Consider the following 27,733-nt stretch of genomic DNA (forward strand, 5'->3'; position numbering starts at 1 on the left):
AAGGATAGCATTAAATATGCAAGTGTTTGTAATCCTTGATGGTCAACCTCAGTGTCTCAGATTCAACTTCCTTGATGTTACAAACAGGAGAATCTAATCACAGAAGTACAGTTCTTGTGCGTAGCTTGTCCTCATATCTCTTTTTCAGAAAAAAAACCCCACAATGCAATGGCAAGTTAAAAGGTCTATTATTTTAACAATCAGAATAGCTAACAGCCTATTTGAAAGAAAAAAAAAAGTTTTAAAAATGAGCATACTACTATCTACTAAGATTTAGAGTGACAATACAACTAATTGGAGCCAGGGAATATTTTAGACAGCAGTAAGGCAAATTCTGTTCTTTACTGGGAGTAAAACTGAAACAAAAAGGAGCAGCAGCTCACCAAAAAAAGCCACATGTACACAGGCCAATAATATTTAAATGAGAGAATGAAAAAACAGCCAACTGAATTGTTTTGCAAGAGAAATATTTAAAGACAGCAAAAGCATCCAGATTGCCTGCTGAGAAGCCCAAGTGAGAATGGTTTTCTTCTACTGCACAGAGGCAAGGTTTACAATATTAGACAAAAACACATTCCACTTCAGACATTTGTCTTACTCATTGAAATTGAATCAATATTAAGTTCCAAGGTGGTCTGTAAATAATGGCAGAGTAAAGCATTAAAGAGTATTAAACCCTCATGATGGGCTAAATAATAGAAACAGAGGGCAACACAGCCTGCCTTGACACTTTGCTGCTACAGTGCTTATTAACCTGCTAGCTCAAAGATCACTGAACAGTTACAAGCTATGATTTAATTGATGCTTATCTGGAAGTGTTGTCAAGACGCTCTTCAGAAACTGACGGAACTTCATTATTTAATACAGATTAATAAAATAGCGCTATTCAATACTAAGTCCCATCTTTATTAATATAAAACAGCATACATGACACGTTAACAGCTTCTCTTTGGTTCCAAAGATGACCATATGAGCATTTGTCTTCTCTACAAGAGGCTTTTCTGTGGTGTCACTATGCTACCTGGGAGAGAATGGAAAGTCATACAAACAGAAGGAAAGTGTCCACAGAAGGAATATGTTGCCTTGGGTTCCTTCTGATCTGACTCTAAAGCTCTATGTGCATTTTCAGCTCTATTAAAATCAGGAGAATCTGCAAAACTGCATTGGTCCCAAAAGCTGTAATTTAAGCAAATTGTAAAACTAAAGCAACAAACTGATGCTTTATCAGATAAGGCCGATTTTTTTTTTTTTTTTTCAGAACAAGCTGCCCTGGCATTTAGTACACTACTATTCACAAAAGCCCGAACTTCTGCTTCTCTGCAGAAGTGTCCTTCTTTCCATCTCTAGCTAACAAATTAAATGTTGATACACACCAACAGCCACAAGAACTAGGTATTTCAAGATATAAGGGCTTGTTAAAGGGAGAAAGAAGCTTAATAAATCCATTGCATTTCAGTAAATATCCCAGGAGAACTATACTATGTGCCATAAACTCGCTAGCTTGGAAAGGAAGTGATATCTTTGGATGCAGATTAAATAGAAAGACAGAATCCTCAACTTCAACTGAAGACCTGAGAAACTGCAACACAAAAATGCTCCGATTCCTGACTTATAACTTCCAATGTCTGAGTGCCTTCTGTCAGGGAAGTGTGAAGGAAAATGACTTAATACCTATTGCACTCCCCAAACTAACAGGAAAAAAACAGAAACAGAAAGCATGAACTTTATTATTGTCCTGCTTGTTCTAGGTTCCAGTTAAAAGAGCAGTCTTTCCTACGTTTGGATCTAGGTATTTGCTATGATTTCATCTGATTTTTCCCTCTCCTCAGTTTATTAATCCATTCCACCTAGGAAAACCTGAACCTTCTCCCAAAATTTCTTTCCTAGACTGCGCAAGGCAAGTTGAGAAGTTTGCTGTACCTCCAAGTTTGCTGAGAAGTTTGCTGAGAAGTTTGCTGATAGCCAAGTGACAGCATCATGACTGGCCATGAGCTGTTTTTTTCATTAAATACAAATAACGGAGACAGCATTAAACACATGCTATTTCTTTAAAAATGGAAGTTAAAACAAAAAATCCAAAATCATTATTCAAGCAAATATAGTGAATGTTTTAAGAACGGAAACGGATTCTGCTATGGATACTAAAAAATAACTATGAGTTTATGTTCTCAGTAAAGCAACAAAACCTTGAAGAAAAAATTCCTATGTACAAATAGGAACCTACTACAAAATAAGAACTACTGAAGATTGGATGGAAAAACTTACATGACTAGGAAATGAGCAAAAAACCTCCAACTACCACCTCCTCCCAGAGGAAAGGTTCAAATTACATTCAACATAACAGCATCTTCTGCAGCACTAGCAGGCAAAAGTACCAGTTTAACTCCTCTAGAAAACCTCTTAAATACACGATAAGAGATTTTCTTCCTAATTACTTAATACTTCTTTCAAACGGGGGGGGGGGGGGGGGGGAAGGGAGGGCACATATTTAATGAATTTTAGTTTACAAAGATAACATGTTGTTTTCGAGATACACTTGTCTATTTAAAGTAAAACTTTCCTTGATAATCTTGCTAGAACACCAGTTCTCTCATACTTCTTTTGAAAGGGCTGCTATGTCCAGATGTTAGCTATTCGGGCATCTGATACCTAACACTACCTTTTCTACAAATATTCCCTACATGGTTTGTAATAATATGATTCATATATTCACATTTATAGCTGAAGAATGTCTATATATTTTCTCCTAAATACTGAAGTTTTTCAGTCAGCTTTTTTCTCCAACTTTTCATGACAGTAAGCAGCCTTCAAACTGGTTTCTTCTATGAAAATTAATATTATTTGAAGAAATTTGAATTGCAAACATTTTTAAAAAATTTGCAATGAAACTGCATAATAAAGACAAATATGAAGAAATTAAACCAAATATTATGTTCAACTAGAAACAATTGTGGTCATCTTTTCCAAAAACACTACCAGAGTCTGATTCTAGATAAATCATCTGCACATATTAAAAACAAACTGCAGTACTGTACAAACTGTACTGGGTTTATACATGCGGGATATTTATATTGCAAATTCACTCAGGAACTCCTTCAGTAACATCTACACCAAGTCCACAGCTAATTTAGTCTTCTGAAGCCCTTGCAGGGATGTTGTATTCTATAATCACCTATCTGTACATTCTTGCATGAACAGACCTGTTGATCAGCGCTCTCCAGGATATGACACATTAAGAACTTCAAATAACACAACAAATGATAAAATTGCATTTTTCTTTTGTATATCTTGATGTTTACAAAAGGTAAGAAAATCGTTAACTTGAGGTATGATTGATTATGCAAACATTTTCACATTCATTATTAAAAGACTTTGAGTAACCTCAGCACGGATGAATATAAAGATGTAAATTAAAGGCTCAAAAATGGAAGAGACATAAAAGGAACTTAACATTACTTGCATTTTTGATTTTTTCAGTCATATATAATTCTCAGAGAAGCACAACTTAAGATGTTGATATTAATGTGGTCACTTAAGGCTCCAACAGTTAACTGGATGGTCTCTAAACTTCCTAATACTGTTCTTGATTAGACTCATTTAGCAGCTGAGCTTAGTTAACCTAGGAAAACAGAGGAGAATTCAGTTGATTGTTGATGGTCTAGAAAAATATACTCTAAAAAAGTTAGCACATCTTATCACAACATATAGCTACAAAAAATTTATGCATAGTCACTTGCCCATTTAATTCTAAAATCGCAGAGGTCTAAAGCACAAATTGAAAATAAAGCAGTATTGGGGAATTGTCACTAAGCCTTTTCAAAAAGACAGGAAGACTATTCCCAAAGCAACAAGCCATGTAATGAAATTATTCACAAAGACAATATTTTGTTGCAAATATTTACTCAAAAAGTGATAATTTACAGCAGTGCTTCAACAGCTGTTCAAAACAGTTAACATTCATTAAAACCAAAACTAAGTCAAAAGCACATTCTGAATGTTTCAAATGGAGCAGCAAAGTCATAAGAAAAAGCTACTGTTAATCATATGCATTCCTATCTCTAGTTGCTAACTATAAAGCAAAAAAAACCCCAAAACCTAAAAAATCCAGCAGCCATCTTTGATATAATTTAGAATACAAAACGTCCTGAAATTCAACTGTACAATTCTACTTCATATGCCTTTGTGTGATTTTTGTAACAGTTAGCAAGTAGCAGCTGCAAAATGGTAGAGTGCATGCCAGTAGGTGTTTCCAGTTTGGGGGTTCTTACCTCTTTTTGTTTAAAACAGGTTTTTCGTTTTATTTTACATTAAACCATACTTTGGCTTGACTTACAGACCATTTCCATGGGTCTACTACTAAGAATAATTAAAACGGTAAAAGTCTAACAGCTACAGTACTTTCAGCAGGTTGTCCTATTTTATATGACTATATCTGGTATTTCTGCACAGCTTGCACACATAAAACCCAACAAATATATACTTTTTATTGTAATAATTCCACTTTCACTGAAAGTTTATTAAGGTAAGCTTACAGCCTGGCAGGATTACACCTGTACAGAGGTGCATAGGTTCATATAATTCTGCTTACATGCTTTTACAGACAGGAATGTAACACCAAATCCAAAATGAGTTTTGGGTTTATCCAAGCTCTCAGTAGACCAATAACCATTGTTACAAGTGTGCTCAATTTCAGCATCAGAACCAAATTTATACTGAATTTTGCTGTTTAGGGATATTTGTGGAAAGATTTTAAAAAGTCTGTTCTTGACTAACAAATCACCAAATTCCAGGCAAGTTAAGCTTGAAAATTCCTCCTTTCAAGTACCAGTTTAGCAATATACACCTCAACCAAGGGACCAGAAGTTTATTCAGTTGTATATATATGTAAACACTATTTTCATATGTAAATTTCCCTTTTGTGTCTTTTTTTAATCATTAGCATCAATGAGCACACTCATGAGGAATGGTCCATGGTATTCTTAGCATTATCTATAATAAATGGAACAAAATATTAACATAATTTCAGCTTGCTTCATTTTCATCTGTCTTGTTTACAGTTGTTTCCATTCTGCTGGGACTGCTTTCTTTTGAAGTCTCATCTGTTTGTTCAGAGAGTAGTCCAGCTTTCTTTGATGAAGGTGCAACCTTACCTTTCTGCAGAATTTCAGTAGCTTCATGCTCTAGTACCTCTGACGGAGTCAAAGGCTCCAAATGAATACTGCCTTGCTCACTAATGTCTGAGCTAACGGATTCAGGTTCATCTCTTTTTCTCAAGAACTGCTCAAAACTAACATCTTCACCCAATGTTAGTTTTAAGTCCCTTGCTTTCAATGCTGACAATGAAGTTTCATCCAAACTACGTACTTCAGTCTGGTCATTCGAGACTGTATTGTCTGAACTTTGGCAAGTTTTCAACTCACTTTCATCATGAATACATTTTTGCTTCTCTTCTACTAATTGTTTGTTATCATCTGAATCACAAGATTTGCCTTTCTCATCCAAGACATTCCTAGAGCTGCTGTCATTGCTGTCAAGTTCCAAATTGGGAACATTCTCTGTATTTGATGAACTTTCTTCACTCTTTTCAACTGATGCAATCTGGTTAGTTTGATTTCTGTTGTGTTCTTTTGTTTCCTCTGAAGAGTCATATTCTTGTTTGCTGAAAAAAGAAACACACAAATAAGTTATTTTTATAGCAGGTAAAACAAAACAATGTAGTTGTATTCTGAAAGATGATACTCCAAGTGGTTTAACAATTTCTCCTTTCAATCTTTCTCAAGTTTTCAAAGCAAGATGAACTGAATTTACATTTTTCTTACCTGTTACAAATTAAACTATTTAACAGTTGCTTAGCATTTTTTAATTCCTGCATTTCATCACTAGAAATGAATATTTTGAGGGTCAAATTGTCCCCTTTTTATGACAGGTATGGTTTTTCAAAATACAACATTAGTAGTACTCTCTAACTGCACAGCCTTTTTGACACTGATACAACTGTATGCAGGACAACTCTCTTAAATTCTGATGATATACAAAGCAAAAGAATCTAATCCATAACTTTATATTGTCGATTTCTCTCTGCATTATTAACAGGAGTTAGAAGAAGCTAGCAGCTAGAAACCTATATTCACTGAAATTGAGAAGTTAAATGAGTAGCTAGAAATCTGAATTCACTGAAAAAAGGGAACCTGAAGTAACATTTTTATACTCACTTTTCAGAGTAAAAGCAAATGTCGGTCAAAAGGCAATACCAAATTACGCAAGTAAAATTTTTTATTATATAGCAAATATCTAATACACAGTATACAAACTCTATACACAAAATAACTGATTAAACCATGTTACTTCAATAAAGCTACACGCAGGGCTCTAAAAAGACCAGACAAAAATAGAATGCTGTGCAGACTGAACTGTATACTTCATCTGCCACCTGTAACTACAGAAATTTAAAACAGTCTATTCACATAACACATGCAATGTGCATTTATTCCAGTAGTCAAAAATCCTAAATAGTAGCTTCTAATATTTCTCCTCATTTGTGATAGGAACAGCTACTTTCCCCACCCCTGCAGTAACAGAACTCAAATTTTCTTTGCAGGTTGTGATTTGATAAAAAGCTGAAAATCATTTCTAATCTATTCTACTTTCTTCAGAATGAAAAGACAGAACTACTTACAGAAATAAATTCCATATAAGAAGTTAAATTAGGAACTAGCAAGTCCCATAACTTTTAAATCTAAAAGAAAAATATCTTAACAGTAACATGCAGCTAAAAAAGTGAGAAGAGATCATACGAAATTTATAAAAATGACTTTCTATCCTTTAAAATTAGAATTGCTTCAAGTTTAGTTTTTAATTATTTGTTAAAAAAGTTAAAAAAATAATTTCTTGAGTAGTGTAACTGTAGGAAATTACTTCCTGTTAAAATCATCCTTAACATGGGGTTTCAAATCTCTTCAGGAGAAGATTCAAACAGAGTGGTGCCACATGTCTAGACAAGTAAGAGTTCAGCACATAACTGTTACCCTGAAGCAACAGACAAACAGTACTGATTTCCTGCTATTAGGCCTCTTACAGTGTATTTGCAAGCTGGGTGTCTCACTGTTACTTTACTGATAACAGCAATTAAAAAAATCCACTATGCTAAATGAATTTTACAGAAAACAGTTGCAGTTATTCTAGTGCAGCTGCTACTTTCTACCAATATTCAGAAAAATGTTTTTAATTTCTACTTTTATGGAAAGAAGCTAATTCAAGAATTTTCCATACCCTGCTTTAAAACAGAAAATATTTTGAGCAGGAAGAGACAGAGATTCTCGAAAGGTGAAATCTTATCAGTCACTGAGGTAGCAGTCTCCTTACTCAGTCACAACCTGTATTTTCTAACTACTGCCAGGCCACAAGGGGTTTTGCATTTATTAAGCTTTTCTGAATTTCCTATTATGCTATCAAAACCAATACAGAATATTCTCCCAAACTCAAAATTTCTACCCAAATTACTCTCTTCCTGCTCAAAGAGTACCAAATTGCTCTTCCCTCTTTCCTAGAAAAGCGGAAAAAAACAGGCCAATCTGATGGACTAGATAGGATTAAATTCCAGCACAAAAAGCTGTCTCCACCCAGAATCACCTGCCAGCTGTGACTTATATAACTGATCCTGCTGTAACTACTAATTACTTCACCTCTTGTACAGAAGCATTAGGAAAAGCTGTACCTCATGTAATGAGTCTTAAGCTAGAGAGTGTTACAGACTCTAGTAAGTAATTAGAATTTTTTCACATGAAAGCCAGCCATTTGTCACAAACAGTCACTGTTTATGAAACAGTGTATGTATGTGTGCTTTAGCTCGTACTTTTCAGCAAGCATGCATGAGGACGGGATACTATTACAAAGTGAGCAATTTTGTACAAAGGTATATGAAAAATGGGTGTAGATAGATTATTAGTGCTTCATTAGTACACACTCAGAGAGAAGTGTTTCCAGGCTGGAAATCCTAAACAAATTTTTAACATGTACTTATACACATACACGCTGTACATATACACAAACATGTGAACACACACACACAATGTTCGCAAGGAAAACTCCTCCAAGCAGATACCTGCCTTGAACATATGGAGGGAATCCACCAATCTCCCTCACAGCTCTAGTCATCAAAATCCAATCTTTGCCCAAGCCCTAAACTCATTCCCACACATTTGGTGAGATAGCAGAACTTAAAATTCAGCAGAAGTTAAGAGGATGTGAAAAATTCTACAGAAAAAAAAAAATCATACACCTTTAGAAAGGCTGTATTAAAGATAATTTTATGTTCACTTGCACTGTAGTTGCAAAGGTGTGTGCATACACACATTCACTCAGTGAAAAGAGTATTTCCAGGAACAAAACCCATATTAAAGCTGCATTCACATTAACACAACAGTGTGGTTTTGAGGAAAACGCCTTCATTGTTCTCACTTAGCACTTACTGGTTGTGTTTGCAGAAGAGTTCTAGTACATGCACACTTTTTGAACAAAACCCAGCTATAAGATCTGCTGCAGAAGTCCAAACAGGCTGCATCCCCTAAGGAAGCTGCATGCGCAAAAGCCCAACAACAGTCCACATTTTGGCACCAAAGTCTGGTTCAAAGAAAATCCTCTGAATCACAACACAGCAAAGATGCAGCTCTTCAGAATGAACTGTTCTGATCTGCTCCTGCAGCACTGAATTCAACATTGCATGTTACCATAGCTGCTTTGGCTTAAAAGGAGAATGAAAGGTGAAGGGGAAAAAAAATGTTTGAGGACTGAAAAGCTCTAGTGCAAGAGCTGTACGTTCTAGTCATTTCTGCCTTGAAGCCACTGAAATGTTAAGACTGCATGAAGAGAGAAAGAAAAAAGAAGATATTACCTCCTATTTAGCTTCTCTCTCTAATGGAGATTTTGGTCTTTAACCTAGTGTATAACAAATTTAACATTCAATGTTTTCAAATACTGTATGTATAAAATAGATAAGGATGAAGACAGCTACAGTAAGAAAATAATTTGATAATCTGAAATCAATTTCTGAAGTTGTTACTTAGAGCTTCAATGCACTTCAGAGTTCCAGAAGAGAATTACAGAATTCTTAAATGTTTTATTGGGCTACTTTCCTGGGGGCAGAGGCAGGGGCAGAAGAAGGCTTAAAATGGCTAGCAGCATTTTTCTACTAGTGCTTCCTATAATTCTATAGGAAGAATAGATCAATCCTCTCCTCATTACCATGGCCTTACAAATCATAGGCCCTATGAATCATAACTGAAACAAAGTATAGTTCAGTACAGTATTGGAAGTCTGAAATTAATCTGTCATGATGTACACTGCAGGGCAAAAAGCTGCATGATGCCTAACGAAAACATGATGGAAAGAAAACAAAAAGATTTGGTTTTACTCTAGATTTCAAACATCTAGTATAACCCAACTACCCAGAAAAAAGAGTTGTAGTTTACCTCACAGCAACTATACTGACCTCCAGCTCCTATTTGGAGGAGATACTTCCTTGAAAATACCTTCAAACACAGTCCATACATTAGATTAGCTATAAATTATTTAAATTCCTTAACTTCTAAAACCACATTAATTAAACAGCTTATCACAACATCACTAAAATTGATTTTTCGTGTTTAAGAAAATGCTATAAGAGATAGCAGGAAGCCTGTCTCCTACAAAACCTTCCTAGGTCATCACTTTAACAAAATCTAACCTTTCAAAGGTTTCCTGCATTAAAAACAAAAATCCACCAACCTGAACAAAAAACTCAAAATTGCTTATGTCTGTATCTTCTTTGTTGATCCTGCATTAAAGCCAAGTTTAATCTGCTGAAGTATGATGCTCCCTCTGTTACATTTAAATAATGCCATTAATCATAAGTTAAATGATTCACGACTTCAGTGAGCCTTAGTGGCTTTCTACAAGGTACAGAATACTTGCAACAGAACAGTTTTTATCAACTTAAACTTTATGAAGAATGCACAGCTAATACTTGGTCTGATATCTACCGTATTTACCTTCCTAAATTAAGACAATAAAAAGCAGCATTTCAAGAGAACCTTTTCAATACCTTTAACACACTGGTACTCCATACACCACATAAACAGTGATGTCCTAGCAGGCAAGCAAAAACTGGTACTGCAGTATAAACCTCCATATATGATTTTAATTATTACATCTTAATTCACAAAAAAATGGCAAAAATAAGAAACAAGAAATTGGTTTACAGGAGCATTCCTGTGTTAGCTCTGTAAAAATGTGCATCTAATTAACAGTAAGAAAACCATTAAAGTAAATCAAACGACATTTTTCAGGTCAGGGACTTGGAATACTCTGAAGTATTTAATCATTGAGTAGCAACACCAGTAAAAGATGAACCAGCACCTAACATTTAGCTTAGCTTAACTGCTTTAATGATGAAGAGTTTCAGTTTCAAAGAATAGAATAATTTAGACACAAATAAATCAGACAGTGGATAGCCAACAACATGCTTAGCGGTCTTCTCCAAGCAAATGAGAAGCGAGTCACCAGAATACATGGGTACTGTATTGGATGCAGAGCTATACATGGTTTACTACATTTTTATTTTACTTGATCCCATTTTGCTGGACTTTTTTGGGCAACACATTTCAATAGCTTATAAGACAAAACTGATACATTCACATTATTTTTGAAATGAATATATTAACATTTTTGATAACCACATCTTTGTTAATAAGTTTAGTTTGGATTACTGATCTGTTCCTATATATATTAAAGGTTGAGAAAGTCTTTTAGAAGACACTTCCTTCTTTTTAACATATAATTAACAGAAGCGTCGTAAATGGACATTACGATACAGCTCACCCTGTAATGTTCCCAGCAATTCTATATGGCAAGTCTTAAATCTTTCTGAAGGGCTTCATCTCCTACAGCTCCCAAACAGCAACCCAAGGCCAGGTACTTTCCAGCTCCAGAGGAGCTATAGGTACTATAGCTCCAGAGGTACTATAGCTCCAGAGGTATAACAGTGCACCATGAAAATCAACAAAGATGGTGATCATCTCTGGTAAGGACAGCCAGTTAACCCACGCCTATAGAGTAAATTCAAGATTGCTACAGAATTCACCAAATATTTGGCTTTCTATATAAAAATAACCTTCTCTTGAAGAACCATGAAAAGCGACCAACCAAAAGAAGCAAAAACAAACCAAAGGAAGACACATTCCCCCACTCAAAAACCAAGCAAGGATACTGCTCATAATAACAAAAGAAAAGCTCATAATAAATATGGACAACTTGATGGATAAACTTGCCATAGATAAGCTAGACCTATGGATGAAGGTGGAAGCAGTGGAATCAAAAGCAGCAGATATCTCAAGCACCTTAAGTTGAACATTCTTGAAGATGAAGGATGATACCAAAGAACAAAGAATGAATGAAAGCAGTTTCTCAACCTTCAGAGTCAAAGTTCAAATATATCTGATTCCTTCATATACTTTCCTCCTACTGGATCTAGGAATCTGGAAACTTTTCTACCAGAGTCAACAGCTGAAAATTTCCTTTGGCCAAGATTCAGTTTATACAGTTACATGTTGGAAAAGATATCCAAAGCATATTTTGCTACTGTATACTGTAAAGCCTTAACAGGCAAAAAACACAACTTACTTGAATATTCAACAGATCAGGACATGCATATTTTAAGTGAATACCCAGAGAGAATGACAAAGCCCTTTACTTTCAGAAGTTAGGGCAAACCTCAGAACAAAATAGGCTGTGGTCTTAAACCCACATCCTTGCGCGTATGCTACTCTAACTTGGGATGATACTGATAGATTTGAGGAGCAAATGAGCAGAGAAGAAACAATGCATCACATAAATGAAACTCCCTTCAAAGGAGCATATCCCCAAAAGCTGTACATTAATGCTGCGAAGCAGAGAACAATACCACAGAATTCCCTTTGCCGAACTACAGGGTTGGAAGAAAAGACCAGACCTGCTGCCTGCAAGATGCAAGAGAACACCACAGCTCCAATGCATGAAGAAAAAGGAAGGATCTGGTATGGATGCTTGTTCGCTTACATACCAAAATAATCCCAAGCTGGACTGGGTTCACTTTTCTGCTCCACAATGATGTATCAGTGAGCCAAGACTGTATAGGATACCTGCTCACTTTCAACTCCCCTGCAATAAAAATGTCTACTGTCAGTTCATTTAAAAAACATGTTAACTGTTTAACTGTTGTGTAAAATGGAGTTGAGCATTAGAAGAGTATTGGCACGGTTACTAAGCTCTATTCCCTCAGCACAAGATGGATCACTGAACAACAAACAGTGCACATTGATGCCCAGGAACAATTTAGAAATAAGTTCCTGCTGGAAAGTGTCAGAATTTCAGCCTAAAGACAGTCCCACTAACAATATACAAAGCCTGTAACACTGAGTTGGTCATTTGCAATAAAGATGAGTTCTACAACATGTGCAGCCTGATGTATATTAGAAGAAAACAGTAAAAGATCCGAGAAACACAAGAACCAACAGAAATGTTCATTTCAAGAGCGTAGTGTTCACTGTGTCCAACAATGAAGTTATTCTCAAGAGCCTTGCAAAGAAGTCTAATCTTAATCAAATTATAGGTCAAAGAATGGGGAAAAAAGCTCACATATCACAGAGAAACTATATGGCAGAAGTTCTCCATATTGCCTGAGAGTTCCTGTTCTTCCAAAGCTAATCAGAGAACACTACAAATCACCTATGCACACATTTGATCTCGTATATATCCTGTACTGCAAATAACAGATACAAAAATTGGGCAATGCTACACAGGTATGTTCACGCTGTCTTTGGCTCAGAAACGCTCTTGTCCAAAGTAACAGAAAGTTTGAATACAGAACAGGACAAGACTTACTGAAGTTAATGAAGTCTATAAACATGACAATTCAAAAATATCATTATATATATCAACTCAAGGAGTCACAATTTTATACCATCAGCAGAACTCTCAAGCATAATCATTATCTGTCCTACACTAATAGCTCACGAAAACAAGCCCAAACATTCTTGACTCTCAATCTCCTTGCTGCTCACCCACCTTTTTCTGAATAATACACACCTTGGATATCCAACATTTTTACGACATCTCCGTAAGTGTATCCAAGGCAGCAAAATCCTTGTGCACTAATGATAAAAGATTGCTTCTTCCTCAATTATTTTATGCATTTTTTAATATATATATAATTCAGCATGTAATACCACCCAAAGGCTAATGCCGGTTTTTACTAGAAAACTTAAGTTTGTCACACTGCTCAATACAGTTTTCCTGCATTTTTGTCTCACTGTTTTACAAACTGGAAAGGGTACAAGCAACCCTGTGTTAACAAGACAAATGTAACACCCTCATAACCCATCCTTTCCAGTGTTTTGTACGGCTTGAATATTCTGTGCTCCAAAATAATGAATTTCATTTTTAACAGCTTTTTGCAATGGTTTCCTGAATTAACTTTTTTTCCTGTTCTTTCTTGACAGAACATTAATTTAATGTCTATTAGTCTTCCCACCAGATCACCAGTTTCATCAAATTATATCTTAAACTACAGAAACTCATAATCAGAGGCTCAAAATTCATAGCATATATTCCTCACAGCCAGAGAGGGGCATTTGCATGGTTAGATCTTAAGAGATATTTCAGTATCTACTTTTCCTAGTTACTACACGGAAACTTGAAAGAAAATGTATCACACTTATCAAATAATTTGCCCACTGAAGATGCTTCTCTCCAACACTCAGTGAAGACTGACCTATACTCAGATCCTAAGAACTTTTCTCCCCTTTGGAAATCTTCTCATCCAATATATTGTGGCTGTTATAATTACTCAGGATTACCTTATCCCTTTTTTAATGTAGTTATTGAAACCTTGTTGTTAAACATGGGTTAAATTATTTTCTTTCCTCCTTAAAAAATCCATTGCAATTTATAAAAAAAAATTCTGAGTTTTTTGTATTTCAGTTAACATCACATTTTTTGTATTTGTATTAAAATAAAGAAGAGGAAATATTAATTTGATTAGTATTCAAAACAAGTTGAAGTAACACTCTTCTCTAGGTCAAGACTTAAGCTCACGACTGAGAGGTGCTAACACTGCAAGAACTATTCACATGTCATGTGTCTTTGGCTAAAGAGTAAAAAATCCTGATAGTAGTTTTGGCTACATTAGGTAATCACTTACAACCCCCACTCCTGTACCTCCATGCCAAGAGCAAAACACTAAGTAAATTATGTACAACTTTACATTTTAAATTCCAAGAAGTTCAAGAACCACCCAAATGCGAAGTGCAATTTTTGACCATTTGTCACTAACTTAATGGAAATAAAAAAAACATTAAGTGTTGAAACAAAACTTACTCAGATACTTGTTCAGCAGTTGGGAACTCTACAGAAACTGGAAAAAAGAAGATTTAATTAAAGATATTTTTCAATATGGAAACACACATGTACTTTCAAGCATATAGGCACAAAACCAATGTAAACACAACCAAAAAAGGACTGTAGTAACAGACACATACCATGTGTAAATATTTATGTACACTATGTGAAAAAGACACCATACACACTCACCTTTTTCTATAACAACTTGACAAGTATGAGTATTGTTTTCACTCAGATGTGTGGCCATGTTATCTAAGCCAGAAACATCAGTCAGGAAATCACAATTAAGACATACTACAGTCAAACCTCTAGAGAAGGAGAAAGTAAAAGAAAGCATAAATACTACATGCTTATGAAAAGATTTTACTTGATTCACAGCAACTGAACAGTTTATACAAGAAACACTCACACAACATTGGATAAATTGTGTCATAAAAATATTGTCTATATGCCTAGAAATCCCAGGACATTTCTGTGAAATGCCATATGAATCAAGAATGGCACTTCAGACTAATTTATGGCACTTCAGACTAATTTATCTGCAGAAGTGCAAAAACATTTCTTCATTTGGCACAATATGAATATTTGGAAAATAAAGGGAACTCTCTGATTTGACCAAGTAATTAAGAGCTGCAGATAAACAACAAGTATTTGCCTCTGAAGAGAACACTGTCAATCTTAGAGCTAAGGTTTCTATTTTCCTGCTCTTTCTAAACTATGAAAGGCTAGAAATTCAAGAGGTTCTTACCTCATTTAACCAATCAGCTCACAGTAAAAATACCCTTACTTGTAACTCAAAGGAAATTACCTTAGCTCTTCTGAATGCTTCTTATAGATCCAAAATCTTTTACTCGGACGAGCACTATGAAAACTGAATAGAAGAAAGCATTAACACTTAAACTGATCTTCAGTATATTTTTTCCATATATCCCCTATACTGTTAAGTGGTAAAGCATGAAAATGAACCTGCATTACTGTAAAAAGATTTCTGAAGACCTACAGGTCTGTTAATCTCATTTATAACTCAAAATTCTAAAGTTAAAACTGGCAATGTGACTTCTAGTTATTTCAGCTTAAAAAGGAAAATAAAGTCTGTTCAGAAAACAAACAAAAAAAGAAAAACTCCGAACACCTGATGCAGCTTCTGCTGCTGAATTAGCATCAAGGAGACATGAAAGAGAAAGGACTGGCTGTTCTGCTGCATGGTTTAGTATGAGATCATCCAGTGCAGGGGCAAGAGGAAAAGCTCTCCTTAGATTCACCTTTCCCATTCTGGAGTAAGCTTTTTTTGAACTAAGCTAAGCAGATTTTTTTCCTAAATACATAACCCAAAACTTATATTTTTTAAAAGCATGGAAACCATTTCAAGCGATAACTTTTATGAACACTGATATTATGAATAAGACAAGAATTGAACAGTTCCAAAATTCCAGAACACTATGTACTTGTATGTATTTAAATATACACTTTCATGCTGTTTCTTTCTGCAAGACTTCCGACTGGCTCAAGGCACAGGATTAACAAGCAGGTTTTCAAAACTGCTGTAGGATCTATGTCTAATTTATTGCATAGTATATTCCTGTTGCTTCGAAAACATACAGATTTGTTTTCTTAATAGTTTTTCAATAGCTGTCATCAGTAGTAACCTGCATTGCTTTAATCAGCAAGAAATCCCTTGCAAGATGAGATGGTATTTTACAGCTGATGACAAGAAAGTTTAAGAAAAAGTATCCATTTGAGTATGTTGAGACATCCATTACATGGTATTCCAAGCACAGATTTCACTAGCAATAGCTGTAGCTTTACATGTTTAACACTTCAGATTAGTTTTTAAGTCTGAAACTCAGAAAATAATCAACAAGCAATTAGTAATTACTTGTAAAGCCTGGTTGAAATGACTGGGACAAGTTCCATGGAGATCCTGGAGCAAAGACAGAAAATACCTCAAGTGTAGGATTTTCAAGGCAGAATGAGGCCCTCAATACAAAGTGAAAACTCAAGTTTACATATTTCCATGCAAGTCCCATGACCCAGATCAAAAACTCAACACAAACACTTAAAATAATTTATATGAATGTAAACAGTATTTTATATATATTTTATGTGATAAATTTGCAGTGGAGTCCTTACCTCATCATGTGATTCACATAGGCTTTGCTACAACTAGTGTTGTATCTGCATAAGCTACAATGGACATAAGCAGGGAAGTGGCTTGCAAAATCTTTTATTTCTGAGAAACACTCAATACATTTGTGAGATCCCAAACGATACCTAGCAGTTATACAAAAATAGGTTAATAATTAACAGTAACACTTTAAGATGACATAATTACTTCAAATTTTTACTTAAAAATCTGTAACAAGGCTGTTTTTTCTTTAGTTATATCACCATAATCTTAATCATAAAACAATATATAATCTAAGCATCTGTTTGCCACTGCTTGTCATACCACTTGGAAACAAGATATGACCCTAGATGAGCAACTCTGATCATAGTTGCTGCTTCTGTCTTTATATTCTTTAAACTGATTTCCAAAGAGGTGTTTCATATATTATGATGTGTAGAGAAGCCTGTGGTTTTCTTGTCCCTACCACTTCTGATATTCCCCACAAGTTTTGAAACGTCAACAAATCAAAAACGCAAAGTCTGCCATTCCCAATTTTGCAGACTGTTTTCAGGTTTCTCAAAGATGTGTGTGCATGCGTGCAGATACACACACGTATACCTAAAATGTATGCATACACACACACACGAGTGTTAACATCTTACTGAAAAGGCAGCATCTATCATCTTTAACAAAGACAACTACGAACTTAGGTTATCAAATGCCATTATATTCTAGTCTATAAAACACCCGCTAAGTTATCAAAGTAAGAATAGTGTACAACCCATAGCTTCTCACCTCGATTTTTTTAGTAGCTGTCCAAATCAAAGTGCCTCCTAGAGGCAAACTTAATTTAAGTATTCTAGTAAAACTCCTACTTTGAAGGAAGAAAATTACCTTTCCCTTCAAGAGGAAGCTTAAAAAGAACACCTGGGCAAATGTATTCCCCTATACAGATAACTTTCAGGTATAAATTTGTCTGACAAGTTAGTATTTCAATAGTCTGTGGCTTTTGATGTATAGGAAAAACTAAATTTAGAATACAGAATTTTCCACAGCATCTGTTCATCCATCCTATTTATCTGCCACAGAAGTTAAGAGGAAAGCATATTCAGAATCATAACCATAGTACCACTATGCGAGAAGTTTCTTTATGAGTATTCTTCCCACAAAAGCCATGTCAAATTTTCTATACTGTAGTATTGAAAATCATTTAAAAATAATGAGCAGTTATTTATACTCAAGAGTACATGAAAAATATATATTTTACCTCAGATTATATAATGCTGTATTTGCAACTTTATTTTTTTTTTTGCTGCTACTGTTGGTCCACGCATTTTGTCTCTTGGATACAGTTGATGGCTTTGATCTTCCTTTTGACTTATTTGCATTAGATTTTCTACTGCTTGTATTTTTAGCTTTAGGTGATAACTGAAATGTTGATGTGCTCGTACTAACAGAAGATGAAGCAGATGATCCTGATTGAAGAGCTCCAACAGATGCTCGAATTGTAACCTAGAAGTATGAAATTAAAAATTGTTCTCTTTAGATTTATTTTTTTTTTCAATTCTCATCTCCATTTGCACTGAAGTTTGAGCCATCTTAAGATAAAAATAAGTATGTTTTACACAGTGTAAAAAACTCCAGGTGATAAAGCAGGTTTTGAAAAATATGAAACAATGTGTACAGACACAAATTTAAACTAAGTCATTAAGCCAGGCTTAAACAACCTCCTGGCAAGGCCTGTGGCCCGAGCAGCCTGGGCCTCGCAGCTCGCCCCAAGCAGGCATCTCCAAGCAAGGCAGCTCTGAAAGAGCTGCTTCCCCCTGGCTTCTTCACACATCTGGTGTACCAGGGGAGAAAACAATCACAGGTTAAGGTGTATAAGGTGGTCTCAGGCAAACACAGACCTTGGGGAAGGGCTGCAAAGACGGAGCCATTTTGTGTTTTATCTGCACTCAAGCAAAATATGCACTTAAAATTATGCTACATGTGGCGAGCAGAGCACAGGGAGGCTGAGTGCAATGGGGATAAGGAGGAGCAGTCATTGTGGAGCGGGGAGGGTGGGACTGTTTCAGTGCTGGTTTATGCAGCCAAAAGTGATATTGACATGTGTATTGACATATGAGTTAGCCTTGCACCAGGTTAGAAAAAATGAATAGAGGCTTCTAAGTTGCATAAAATTAATTATAGAGGGTATTCCAGAGAGGTTACAGAAACTCCTTCTTTGGAGATATTCAAAACCTGTCTGGATGTGACCCTGTGCCCCGTGCTCTAGGTGTCCCTGCTGGAGCAGGAGGGTTGGACTAGATCTCTAGAGGTCCCTTCCAACCTCAATCATTCTGTGATTCTGTGTGATTCTGTAAGGAATCTATTTCCAGGAAAGAGAACTTTAAGCAGCCCATAGACCACCTTGACAAAACACACCACTCTCATCAGCTCTGCTACTGACTGCAAACTGTTTTCTTAAAGAAAAAAAGCAAAGCAAAAAACCATCTCTCAAAGCCCCCACCTCACTGAGAAAATACAGGAGGGTGAACTAGCTCCACAAGGAAAATCTCATCAGTTTTCTGATTAAATAAAACCACTGTTGTCTTATCGTCTCCTGACCAGCAAATCTACTTACTACACATATTTTTGACCTTCATTCTAGCCCCTACCCCATGCTGTGAAAGGCGAATTCTGATTCTAACCTCTTGTCTAACTTTTCTCTCTCTTGCCTTGTCCTTTGGCTATCCAGCTTTCACTAACAGCACGACTTAAATTCTACTTCTTGCCTCAGCTGTTTTAATGGTTCCAAACTTTCAAGCATTATCAAGGTCCTGTCAGAGTCTACCATCAAAAATTTAAAATAAAACTAAGCTTTCCTTACAGCTCAAAGCCTCTTAAATCTTTAGAAAAACTGAAACATTATCACAGAACACAGAATCAGTGCTTCACATGGTCATGCAACTATCAACATCAATGATTTTCCTTTCAAAGCAAAACAGCACTCCGACAGGAAATGAAGTATGAGGAGTTGATCAACATGTTCCTTCACTTTTTAATTTCAACTGAAAGAAAATAATCTTCACACTTTATTAAAAAACTGTAGAAAAAAATCCTGAAATCTACAGGAAAATTCTAATCTAATTTGTTGCTCCTCAAGAAACAGAAGAAAAACTTAAAGACAGCCTAAGTATTCTCAAGCGACCCTGATTTTCTTCACAATACATACAGCAAATTGTTTGCTGTACTACTTCGTAGCGCTGAGGCTAAGTAGCCCTGGGGCACTCAGTGCTAACTAGGATCACCTATACGGAGGAGCCTACTCTACATGATTTGTGGCACTGCATGCCACAGGTTGACAATGTTTCACGGGAAGTGACACACATCCCTGAGACCACCAGCTAGACTACATGATCTGCTCCTAGTGCAAGAGAAGATAAAACGAGAAAGGGACAAAATAATCCATAGCTCAAGAAACCAGCAGTCACGGTTGGACTATTTTCAGTTACATAAAATGACAACTATATAACCTATATATTCATATGGATGTGAGTGTGTGTACATACATATGAGTTCAATATACATGCATGGAAAAGACAACAAACAAAATGACCAGTAGAAAATCACAACCAGCATAATGGGGAAGAAATTAAGCTGTTTTGGAGGTGGCAAAAATTTCACTGCTTTGAAAAGAAAGGGGGAAAAGTACTTTCTTCCCCAGCAAAGTATGTATTTTCCTTGTGCCCCTTTTATAGAGTGCGTGTGTGTGTATGTGTGTGTCTTACCTTTGTTCCAGGAGGCAAACCTTCTAACTGCTTAGGTTTCCTAAACGTTCGATGATGCTGGGTCTTGTGATCCATTTTTTCCTTGCATGTCAAAAACTGCAGCCTGCATTTAGTGCAACGGTATATTCCTTTTTTCTTTTAAAGAAGAAAGAAAATTTGTAGCAAACATACATAATACTAAACAGAACTCCAACCCAATTCTGTCTCAAACAATAACCATGAAGTTTTTTCAAAATCGACCTGAAAAACTCATAATATTGTAAAAGCCAAAAGGGTGTAGTAATTAAAGAGAACATTTACACATTTTAAAAGTGCAAGGCATACTATTGCTGAGAAGAGGAGTAGTCAGGTTACAACATTCAAAGAACACACTACTTAAACCTAAAGATTATTACTACTGTTAAAAGCTGAACACTACAATGCCAAGAACGAGAACAGAGAAGACACCCTCTCAAGTGCATGCACGGGTTAAGCAGAGATCTGCTCTCATACAGCATACTTGGAAATATGAAAAAAACCTAACAATTTATTTAAGATTCTTTCAAAAGAAAGAGTCAGGTTTTCCGTACTGTATCTTAAGTATTCTTACTAATAACCATACAAGTTAATCCACTTTTTTTAGAGCAACACATGTGGAAATTATATAAAATTTTCTAGCATTAGAAAATGAGAAGAACTGCTTACCTGATGCCTCATGTAGTGATGCATGTATGGTGCTCCAATTTTTATTACTTTGAGACAAAATGGGCACAACAAATGTTTTGTATTTTCATGAACTGTTCGGAAATGTGTTTCTACATCTGAAAAAGCTGAGGATCGATAATTGCATACCTAAAAACAGAAGTTTTACTTTCTTGTTAAAAGTTTATTGATGGGAAAAGCAGACCAGGGAGTGGGGAACGTAATCTAAAAACAAAACCAATCACACTGAGATACCTGGCAAACATATGGCATTTCACCTGGCTTGTGATTGTCCTTCATATGTTGCAAAAGAACTTGCTCTGTTTCAAAGGATAATTCACAGATTTTACAAATAGCTAGAAAAATTAAAAAAAAAAGTTAGTTCTGGGGCAAAATTGGGTAAATGGTAATATTTTTGTATGCATAAATTGTATTAATTATCATGTTAACACAATTCAAGCATTATTCTGTTCTTGAAATTCCCTGAACAACTTCAGGAAGCCCCAGGTCCAAGCCCCTTAATTAACAAGAATTCTTGCAATCAAGGTTTATTTAGAAAAGAGAGGAAGAGACAAAAACACTCTGGAAGTTTTTTTTTTCAGAAACTTTCCTCCAAAGCTGAAGAACTGCACAGCTCCTATGTTAAATCTCAAAGCAACTGCTTTTAAAGTATATCTGTTCACTACAGCTTTATTCTTAAATTACGACTTGTCAAGAAAAAGCCAGAAAATACCTAAAAAGTTTTAGGACCACAAGAAGATTGAAAGTGCTACAGTCTGACTTACTAGATGACTCATAAGGCGTGTGTGTGCTTTCAATGTGGCACTGCAGCTGGAAGGGGGTGGGAAACTGGCGGTAGCAGTGCTGGCAGGTGGTGTGGCTTTCCCAACTTTCACTGCTCTGCTTCTCGAGCTCTAAGTGATGTTTCATATGGTTCATAAACCTTTAAAAGACAGGGAACAGGTGCAAAAAGCTACATTTTAACAAATGTTATATATGAGAATGTCACATGTAGGATGAAGAAAAATTTTTAGAAACCTTGTAAGCACTTAATTTCTAAGTATTATTAGAGCAGGCATTCATTACAGTTAAGCAAGCTGACTAGGCCAGAGCTAATCTTTCAAAATTTCAAAACGAAATATTGACTACTATTAGAAACACAAAACTTACCTGAAACACATTCTAAGAAGGAAGCATTTTATTATATTTTTCATTTCATTTTATTTTTCAGGTTTGCTGGGTCAGGTGTCTTGCCATGAAGCACAGGGAAATTAGCAACAAAACATACAAACTGTTCACTTTTTAAACTTCTCTGTGAATGTTTCAATACCACATTATTAAATAAGGATCATTCTGGCTCTGCTGTAAGCTATTAAGCAGCAAGACATTACCCACAGTGAGGACATGCACACCCGAATCTACCTCTTTTCAGGGTTCCAACAGATTTCCTTGCATAAAACACTTAGGATAGAAGAATTATGAAGCACAGTTAAACGATGCCAGGATGCAGATGGTAATCCAAATAGTATCGCAAACCTGGCAGTATGATGTCAGCTACATCAGAAAAATCAAATACTCAAGGACAGGCAAGACAACAGAACACAAGCAAGGTAAGAACATCTCAGTACTAAAAGTTATCGCCTTTCCTTTGTTAAGGCATGCCCACCTTTCTGTAGGAAAACCTATCTTAGCACACATGTCCTGCTCATGACTAGAAATTGGCAGGTGACAGCTCCTTGTGGAGCAGTAAGTTGTGACAAGGACAGGTTAGTTGCACAGACTACTACAGTTCACTCAACCATCTTGTTTTGTATAGGCTTCATTTCAGTACAGCCAGAGGAACCGGTAAATACATATCATGCTCCCAGAAGAAATGTATTTCTCAACATGGTAACCTTGGAATTTAAAAACAGCATGGTCTCTTACTCTGATAAGGAGAATATTCGTTACACCTCAAGCTTCCAGGATCAGAAGAGAAAAAAAAAAAAAAAAAAAAACACACACACACACACTCTAACTGAAGATATAAGTCGGCATACTTCAGCAAAAGAAAGGAACTGATACTATTATCGCATTAATGCTTTGATAGACCACTACTTCAATGTTGTGTTCAATACTAACTCTTTTAAACGGGATGAGAAATAAAGATGTAAATTTTCTGAATTAAGGCCCAGAAAACTTTCATTAGAGGTAAAGACAAATGACTTTTTTGATACAAAAACAGTTAAAATAATAAATCTTGGAAGAAAAAAATGAGTTTAGGTACAGATCTACTGCAAGATTAATATGTATGAACGCGGATTCTATAGAAATCCGAACAGAATTGACACAGTCATTGTAGCAGCTTGCTCTGAAATGTACAGTGATGATAAAAAACAAAGACTCCTACACAATGCCAAGAAGAAAATATTGCAAGAAAAATTATCAGAAAGAAACTCAAATATTCTTAAAAAACCCAACCCACAACCTTATGCAGCAGCAGATTTTATAGAAATGGCAAGTCCATTTTCATGCATTTTGCACACTTTCTAATATAATCAAGATTTAAGATAAATTTGGTCACCCAAGTAATTGACAAAGTTGCTATCCTTTCCAACTCCAAAGTCTATTAAATAGCCTTATTAAAGCTATACTATTTCTATTAGAAACTATTAAAATTAGTACTTTAATCTGTAAAAAGTTTAAGCTACAGACATTATCTTATAGCTATTAGCAATCATAAGAGACTTCAAATACCTTATGTTATTTTTAAGAACTTTCAGGCAACTGAAGCACTTAAAAGTTGTATGAGTCTTCTGCTCCTGTTGTACCTGCTGGATATCACCTTCATGTTTCCCATAATAGAAGTCATTAACTAGCATAATCAGTTTTCCTTTCTCAGATTCAGCAATTTTGCTTGTTGTGCTTGAACATTCAGTTTTGTCCACTCCCGGGAAAAAGTTATTTATCATATCTGGACAACAATACTGGGTGGAATGGGGAGGAGGAGAGAGAGGGAAAGAAGGATGAGTCTCTCTTATCAAAATGCACCAATAATGACAATGTTTTGAAAATTGGCTAAGCAAGGCTACATGTAAAGCTCCATTCCAATTAGTCTGACACAATCTGACTTGATCCCTATTCTCATGCATCTTTTGAACTATAACTGATCTTTAGCGGTGTTTAGGCAATAAACACTACATATTTTTTTTTAACGCTGGAAAGGCATTATCCTCATAATCCAAGTTTAAGCCACAAATCAGAAAACCATTGTTGCTAAGTGGTGCCTTACTGATTAGAAAAAATGTATACTTGATTTAAATTTAATAATGAGGAAGAAACATAGCTTTTCTACATGTATATTGCTCGTAGGTTAGATTCACTGAGAACTTCTTGAGAAGTTTTATCTTATTCCTTTGGGAAGGACATTCATTGTAGACTGCAGAAGTTTCTTCCAGCATTGGAAAAGAAATCTGCAATTTAAAGTCACACAAGACATGTTGTTCAACTCTTACCTGAAAGTTTATATAATGCTTATAAATCTAATTGCTATAACATGGAAAACACTTAAAAAGTATCAAGAAACTCATGTAGAGAATGAAATTCCCTGAAATGGAAGACATACACCTGAGAATTGCATTAATCTTTGCCAAGCAATTAAAATATTTTTTGAGCCTAGAAACAAAAACAAGTAATTCCATAAGCAGAACACGTAATACTTAGCTTCTGAAAGCTTTGCTTCTCACAATGCTTGACGAATGAACTACCTTTTTTTTTTTCTGCTGAGTAACCTTCTCTAGCTACCAAATGACCTACCAAGGAACAGAAATAAGTTTACAGTGAGGTCTTTGCCTGAATAGCAATCAAAAACGTGGATTGTCTATTACACTTGAACCAGTAAGCATTACACCTTCACCAAATACACCTGAAACTGGCCAAAGGTTCTAGAACTAACTGCTGTGTTAGAGATAAATCATGTATATTCAGCAATTATGCCCCAATTCATTTAAAAAATAATGCCAAAGTCATGTAAAAAACATACTTCCTCTCTGTGACTGTAGAGAGGTTTAGCATTTGGACCCTGGGTGATGATAGCCAAAAGGCAAACTTTGAGACAGGGCACTTTTTCACAATGAGAAGTTCATCAAACTTTGTCATTATGTTTATCAGCACTCAAACATTTTACCTTCATATGATTTTTTAAAGGATCCATAAGATTGAAGTGAATATTGCACTTTGGACAAGCTCGTGGAAAAGGTCCTCCATTTTTCATGTTGCTTGATGCAGTATTTGTACCTGTAAAAAAATAGAACAAATTAAGCTTCAGAAGTCACAAGCAGAATAATAACTGATTTATTTGTATTTACTATTCTAATAAAACATACTATTTAAAATGAGAACCATGATGACGCATGGTAGAGGTAGACAAACAATTTTACAACTATTTTCTAGCTAATCTTATTTTTTTCAAGTTCAAGTTCATCCCTTTTGCCTATAAAAAGGCAAATGCCTATAAACAAAACTTTCACAAAGTTTTAGAATCAAAAGAGAAAAAATGTGAGGCGGTAAAAGAAACATGTCAGACAAATATAAAGCATTAGTTCTGCCCTCCCCTTGTTCCCCCAGCATAGGCCAGATCTGGCGATTTTAAAGAGCTTCAGTTCTCACAGGAACATGCAAAAGTTCCTCCATGACATGAACTGATGATCATCACAATAGGGTTCACAATAACTGGTTTTGGAAAGGAATTTCACTGTATGGTTCTCAATAATGAGAATATCTCTGGGCAGGAGCTGAAACTTACGACTGTCCAGTTAAACATTCCTGTTGAACAAAGCTATCTTTGGAAAACCTCTAAATAATTATCCCCATTGATGAAAGGAAATAATATTTTTCTTAGCAACAGAAGATGATTAATATCTATGGAAAGGGAAAAAAAAAATAAAAGGACACCAAATTTGCATTAGCTCAAACTTTAATAAATAGACTCAGGTTTCTAGTTTTCTCTAAGTGCCTTTCCTTCTCCTCACTCCTTTGCTGCCCTCCCCACCCCATCTCCAAAAAAAAATAAAGAAAAGTATGAGAAAAAGAGATACTTTTGCTTATGAAATTCTCTTGCATTTAAGTCATCCACAAATCTGCAGGACTTCAGGCTAGGTAAGATTAAACACAGGAAGAGCAGAATAACATCTCAACCAACCACAGGGTCAACTGTACACTGTCACATTATGAAAAAAATGTAATAAAGAAATATACAAACACATCTGCTTTGTAACAAGTGGATAAATAAGCATAGGCATGAAAAGATGACCATGTTACAACCTCAAATTTTGTCATTAAAAAAAAAAATCTTATGTAGTCCATGAGGTAGACATGGATCAGGCAGCATTTTTTCTTAAGGATAATATTATTGCCAAGAATTATGATCAAGCAAAAAGCCTCTCACAAGTGGATGACCATGCAAAAGAGATCTCACAACAGTGCTCAAGTCTTTACTATCACACTTCATAAAACATTTTGGCAAATTACAGCTAAGGGAAACCTAAGTTTGAAGAAAACAGGTTCTGCCTCAAGATCTGTTCTGTGAGGCCTTAGTGATGGATTCTAAGTTTTGTATGTTAGCAATGGGACCACTTGGGAAAACTCATTAAATCAAATTCTCAGTGAATATCATCTATTCCTTTGTTACCAAAACATTCTGGCTATTGTTTGTCTATTACAGGCTGCAACATAAGACCTATATTGTCCAACACAGCCTGAAGTCAATTTTCTTGATGCAAGACTGAATGCTTTACCTCCTGCTTTCTGGTTGCTAAGGGAGAGCCTAGTGGGAGAAGAGCTGCAGTCAAGAAATTCAACACTCCACAGGTAACTTCTTATTTCAATATTAATGTGGTAGGTTAGAAAGTAGCTGGAAATGTCCAGGAGACTACCTATCCTGTAGAAGAAATACCTTCAGAGCCTCCTGAATCTCAAACTTCTCTCTTCCCTTTCCATCGCTATTTTAAACCAATTCAGAAACACTACTGGGGAGGGAAAAAAAAAAAAAAACAACAAAACACACTTTGCCATACTTGTTTCAGGGACAGAATCACAGAATAATTTAGGTTGGAAGGGGCCTGTGGAGATGTTCCTGACCAACTTCCCACACAAAGCAAGCCCAACTTGACCAGAATACTCAATACTTTGCCCAGTCAACTTCTGCATATCTACAAGGAGCCCATTCTGGGCTCCTGTTCTTATGTCCCCATTCCTAATTTTTTTTTCCTATTATCTCAGAGTAGTCAATAAATTCTGCAGTCTCAGAATTCTTGCAATGCTGTTTTTTTCTTAGTTTTTTTTTAAAGCATCAACTCTCTACTCAATTCTTTGATACATAAAGTCTGAACTAAAAATGATCATTTCTTGCATGCATGTACATTCACAGCTTCTAAACAAGTTAACTACTGCTTTATAGCATTGCACACAACGAAAAAACACAGGTCTTAAGTCTGCATATACAAAACTGCTAGGCATTTTAATTTGTAAAGCTATATATATTCCTGCATACACTTTTTTATTTTAATGCATAATAAAAAGCAGATTTATTAATTTATACTGTCTTTATAGCATTAATAATTCTGACCAACTTAAACATTATAATGACTGCTAGCTTTTTCCATAAAACAGTTACATAGATTGATAACAAGACCATTTGATCCAATTTTTGGAGATGAATCTTTGATGGAGTTACTGTTGGAGAGCTAACTGCACACAAAACAGTGAAATTGCTTCCAGCACCCAC

The 27,733-nt window shown here is 35.5% G+C and overlaps 1 protein-coding gene across 3 annotated transcripts in view; it reads right to left on the minus strand.

Moving 5' to 3' along the window:
* Positions 1-4,914: 4,914 nt before the first annotated feature.
* ZNF280D (zinc finger protein 280D) overlaps positions 4,915-27,733 on the minus strand; it is a 41,046-nt gene continuing 18,227 nt past the window's right edge. For all 3 annotated transcript variants that reach the window (XM_088519673.1, XM_088519683.1, XM_088519677.1), the window contains 12 exons: positions 25,136-25,245; positions 23,707-23,936; positions 21,756-21,913; positions 21,226-21,326; positions 20,974-21,120; positions 20,290-20,424; positions 17,787-18,031; positions 16,543-16,683; positions 15,221-15,283; positions 14,602-14,720; positions 14,389-14,425; positions 4,915-5,659 (listed from right to left, as the gene is read on the minus strand). In XM_088519673.1, the coding sequence (XP_088375799.1) occupies positions 5,023-5,659; positions 14,389-14,425; positions 14,602-14,720; positions 15,221-15,283; positions 16,543-16,683; positions 17,787-18,031; positions 20,290-20,424; positions 20,974-21,120; positions 21,226-21,326; positions 21,756-21,913; positions 23,707-23,936; positions 25,136-25,245 (2,123 nt within the window). In that variant the 3' untranslated portion in view covers positions 4,915-5,022. The remainder of the gene's footprint in view (positions 5,660-14,388; positions 14,426-14,601; positions 14,721-15,220; positions 15,284-16,542; positions 16,684-17,786; positions 18,032-20,289; positions 20,425-20,973; positions 21,121-21,225; positions 21,327-21,755; positions 21,914-23,706; positions 23,937-25,135; positions 25,246-27,733) is intronic.

Source organism: Tinamus guttatus, unplaced genomic scaffold (genome assembly GCF_059628265.1).
Source record: "Tinamus guttatus ecotype Peru unplaced genomic scaffold, ASM5962826v1 Tinamus_guttatus_pri_ptg000004l, whole genome shotgun sequence".
Classification (NCBI taxonomy): Eukaryota; Metazoa; Chordata; class Aves; order Tinamiformes; family Tinamidae; genus Tinamus; species Tinamus guttatus.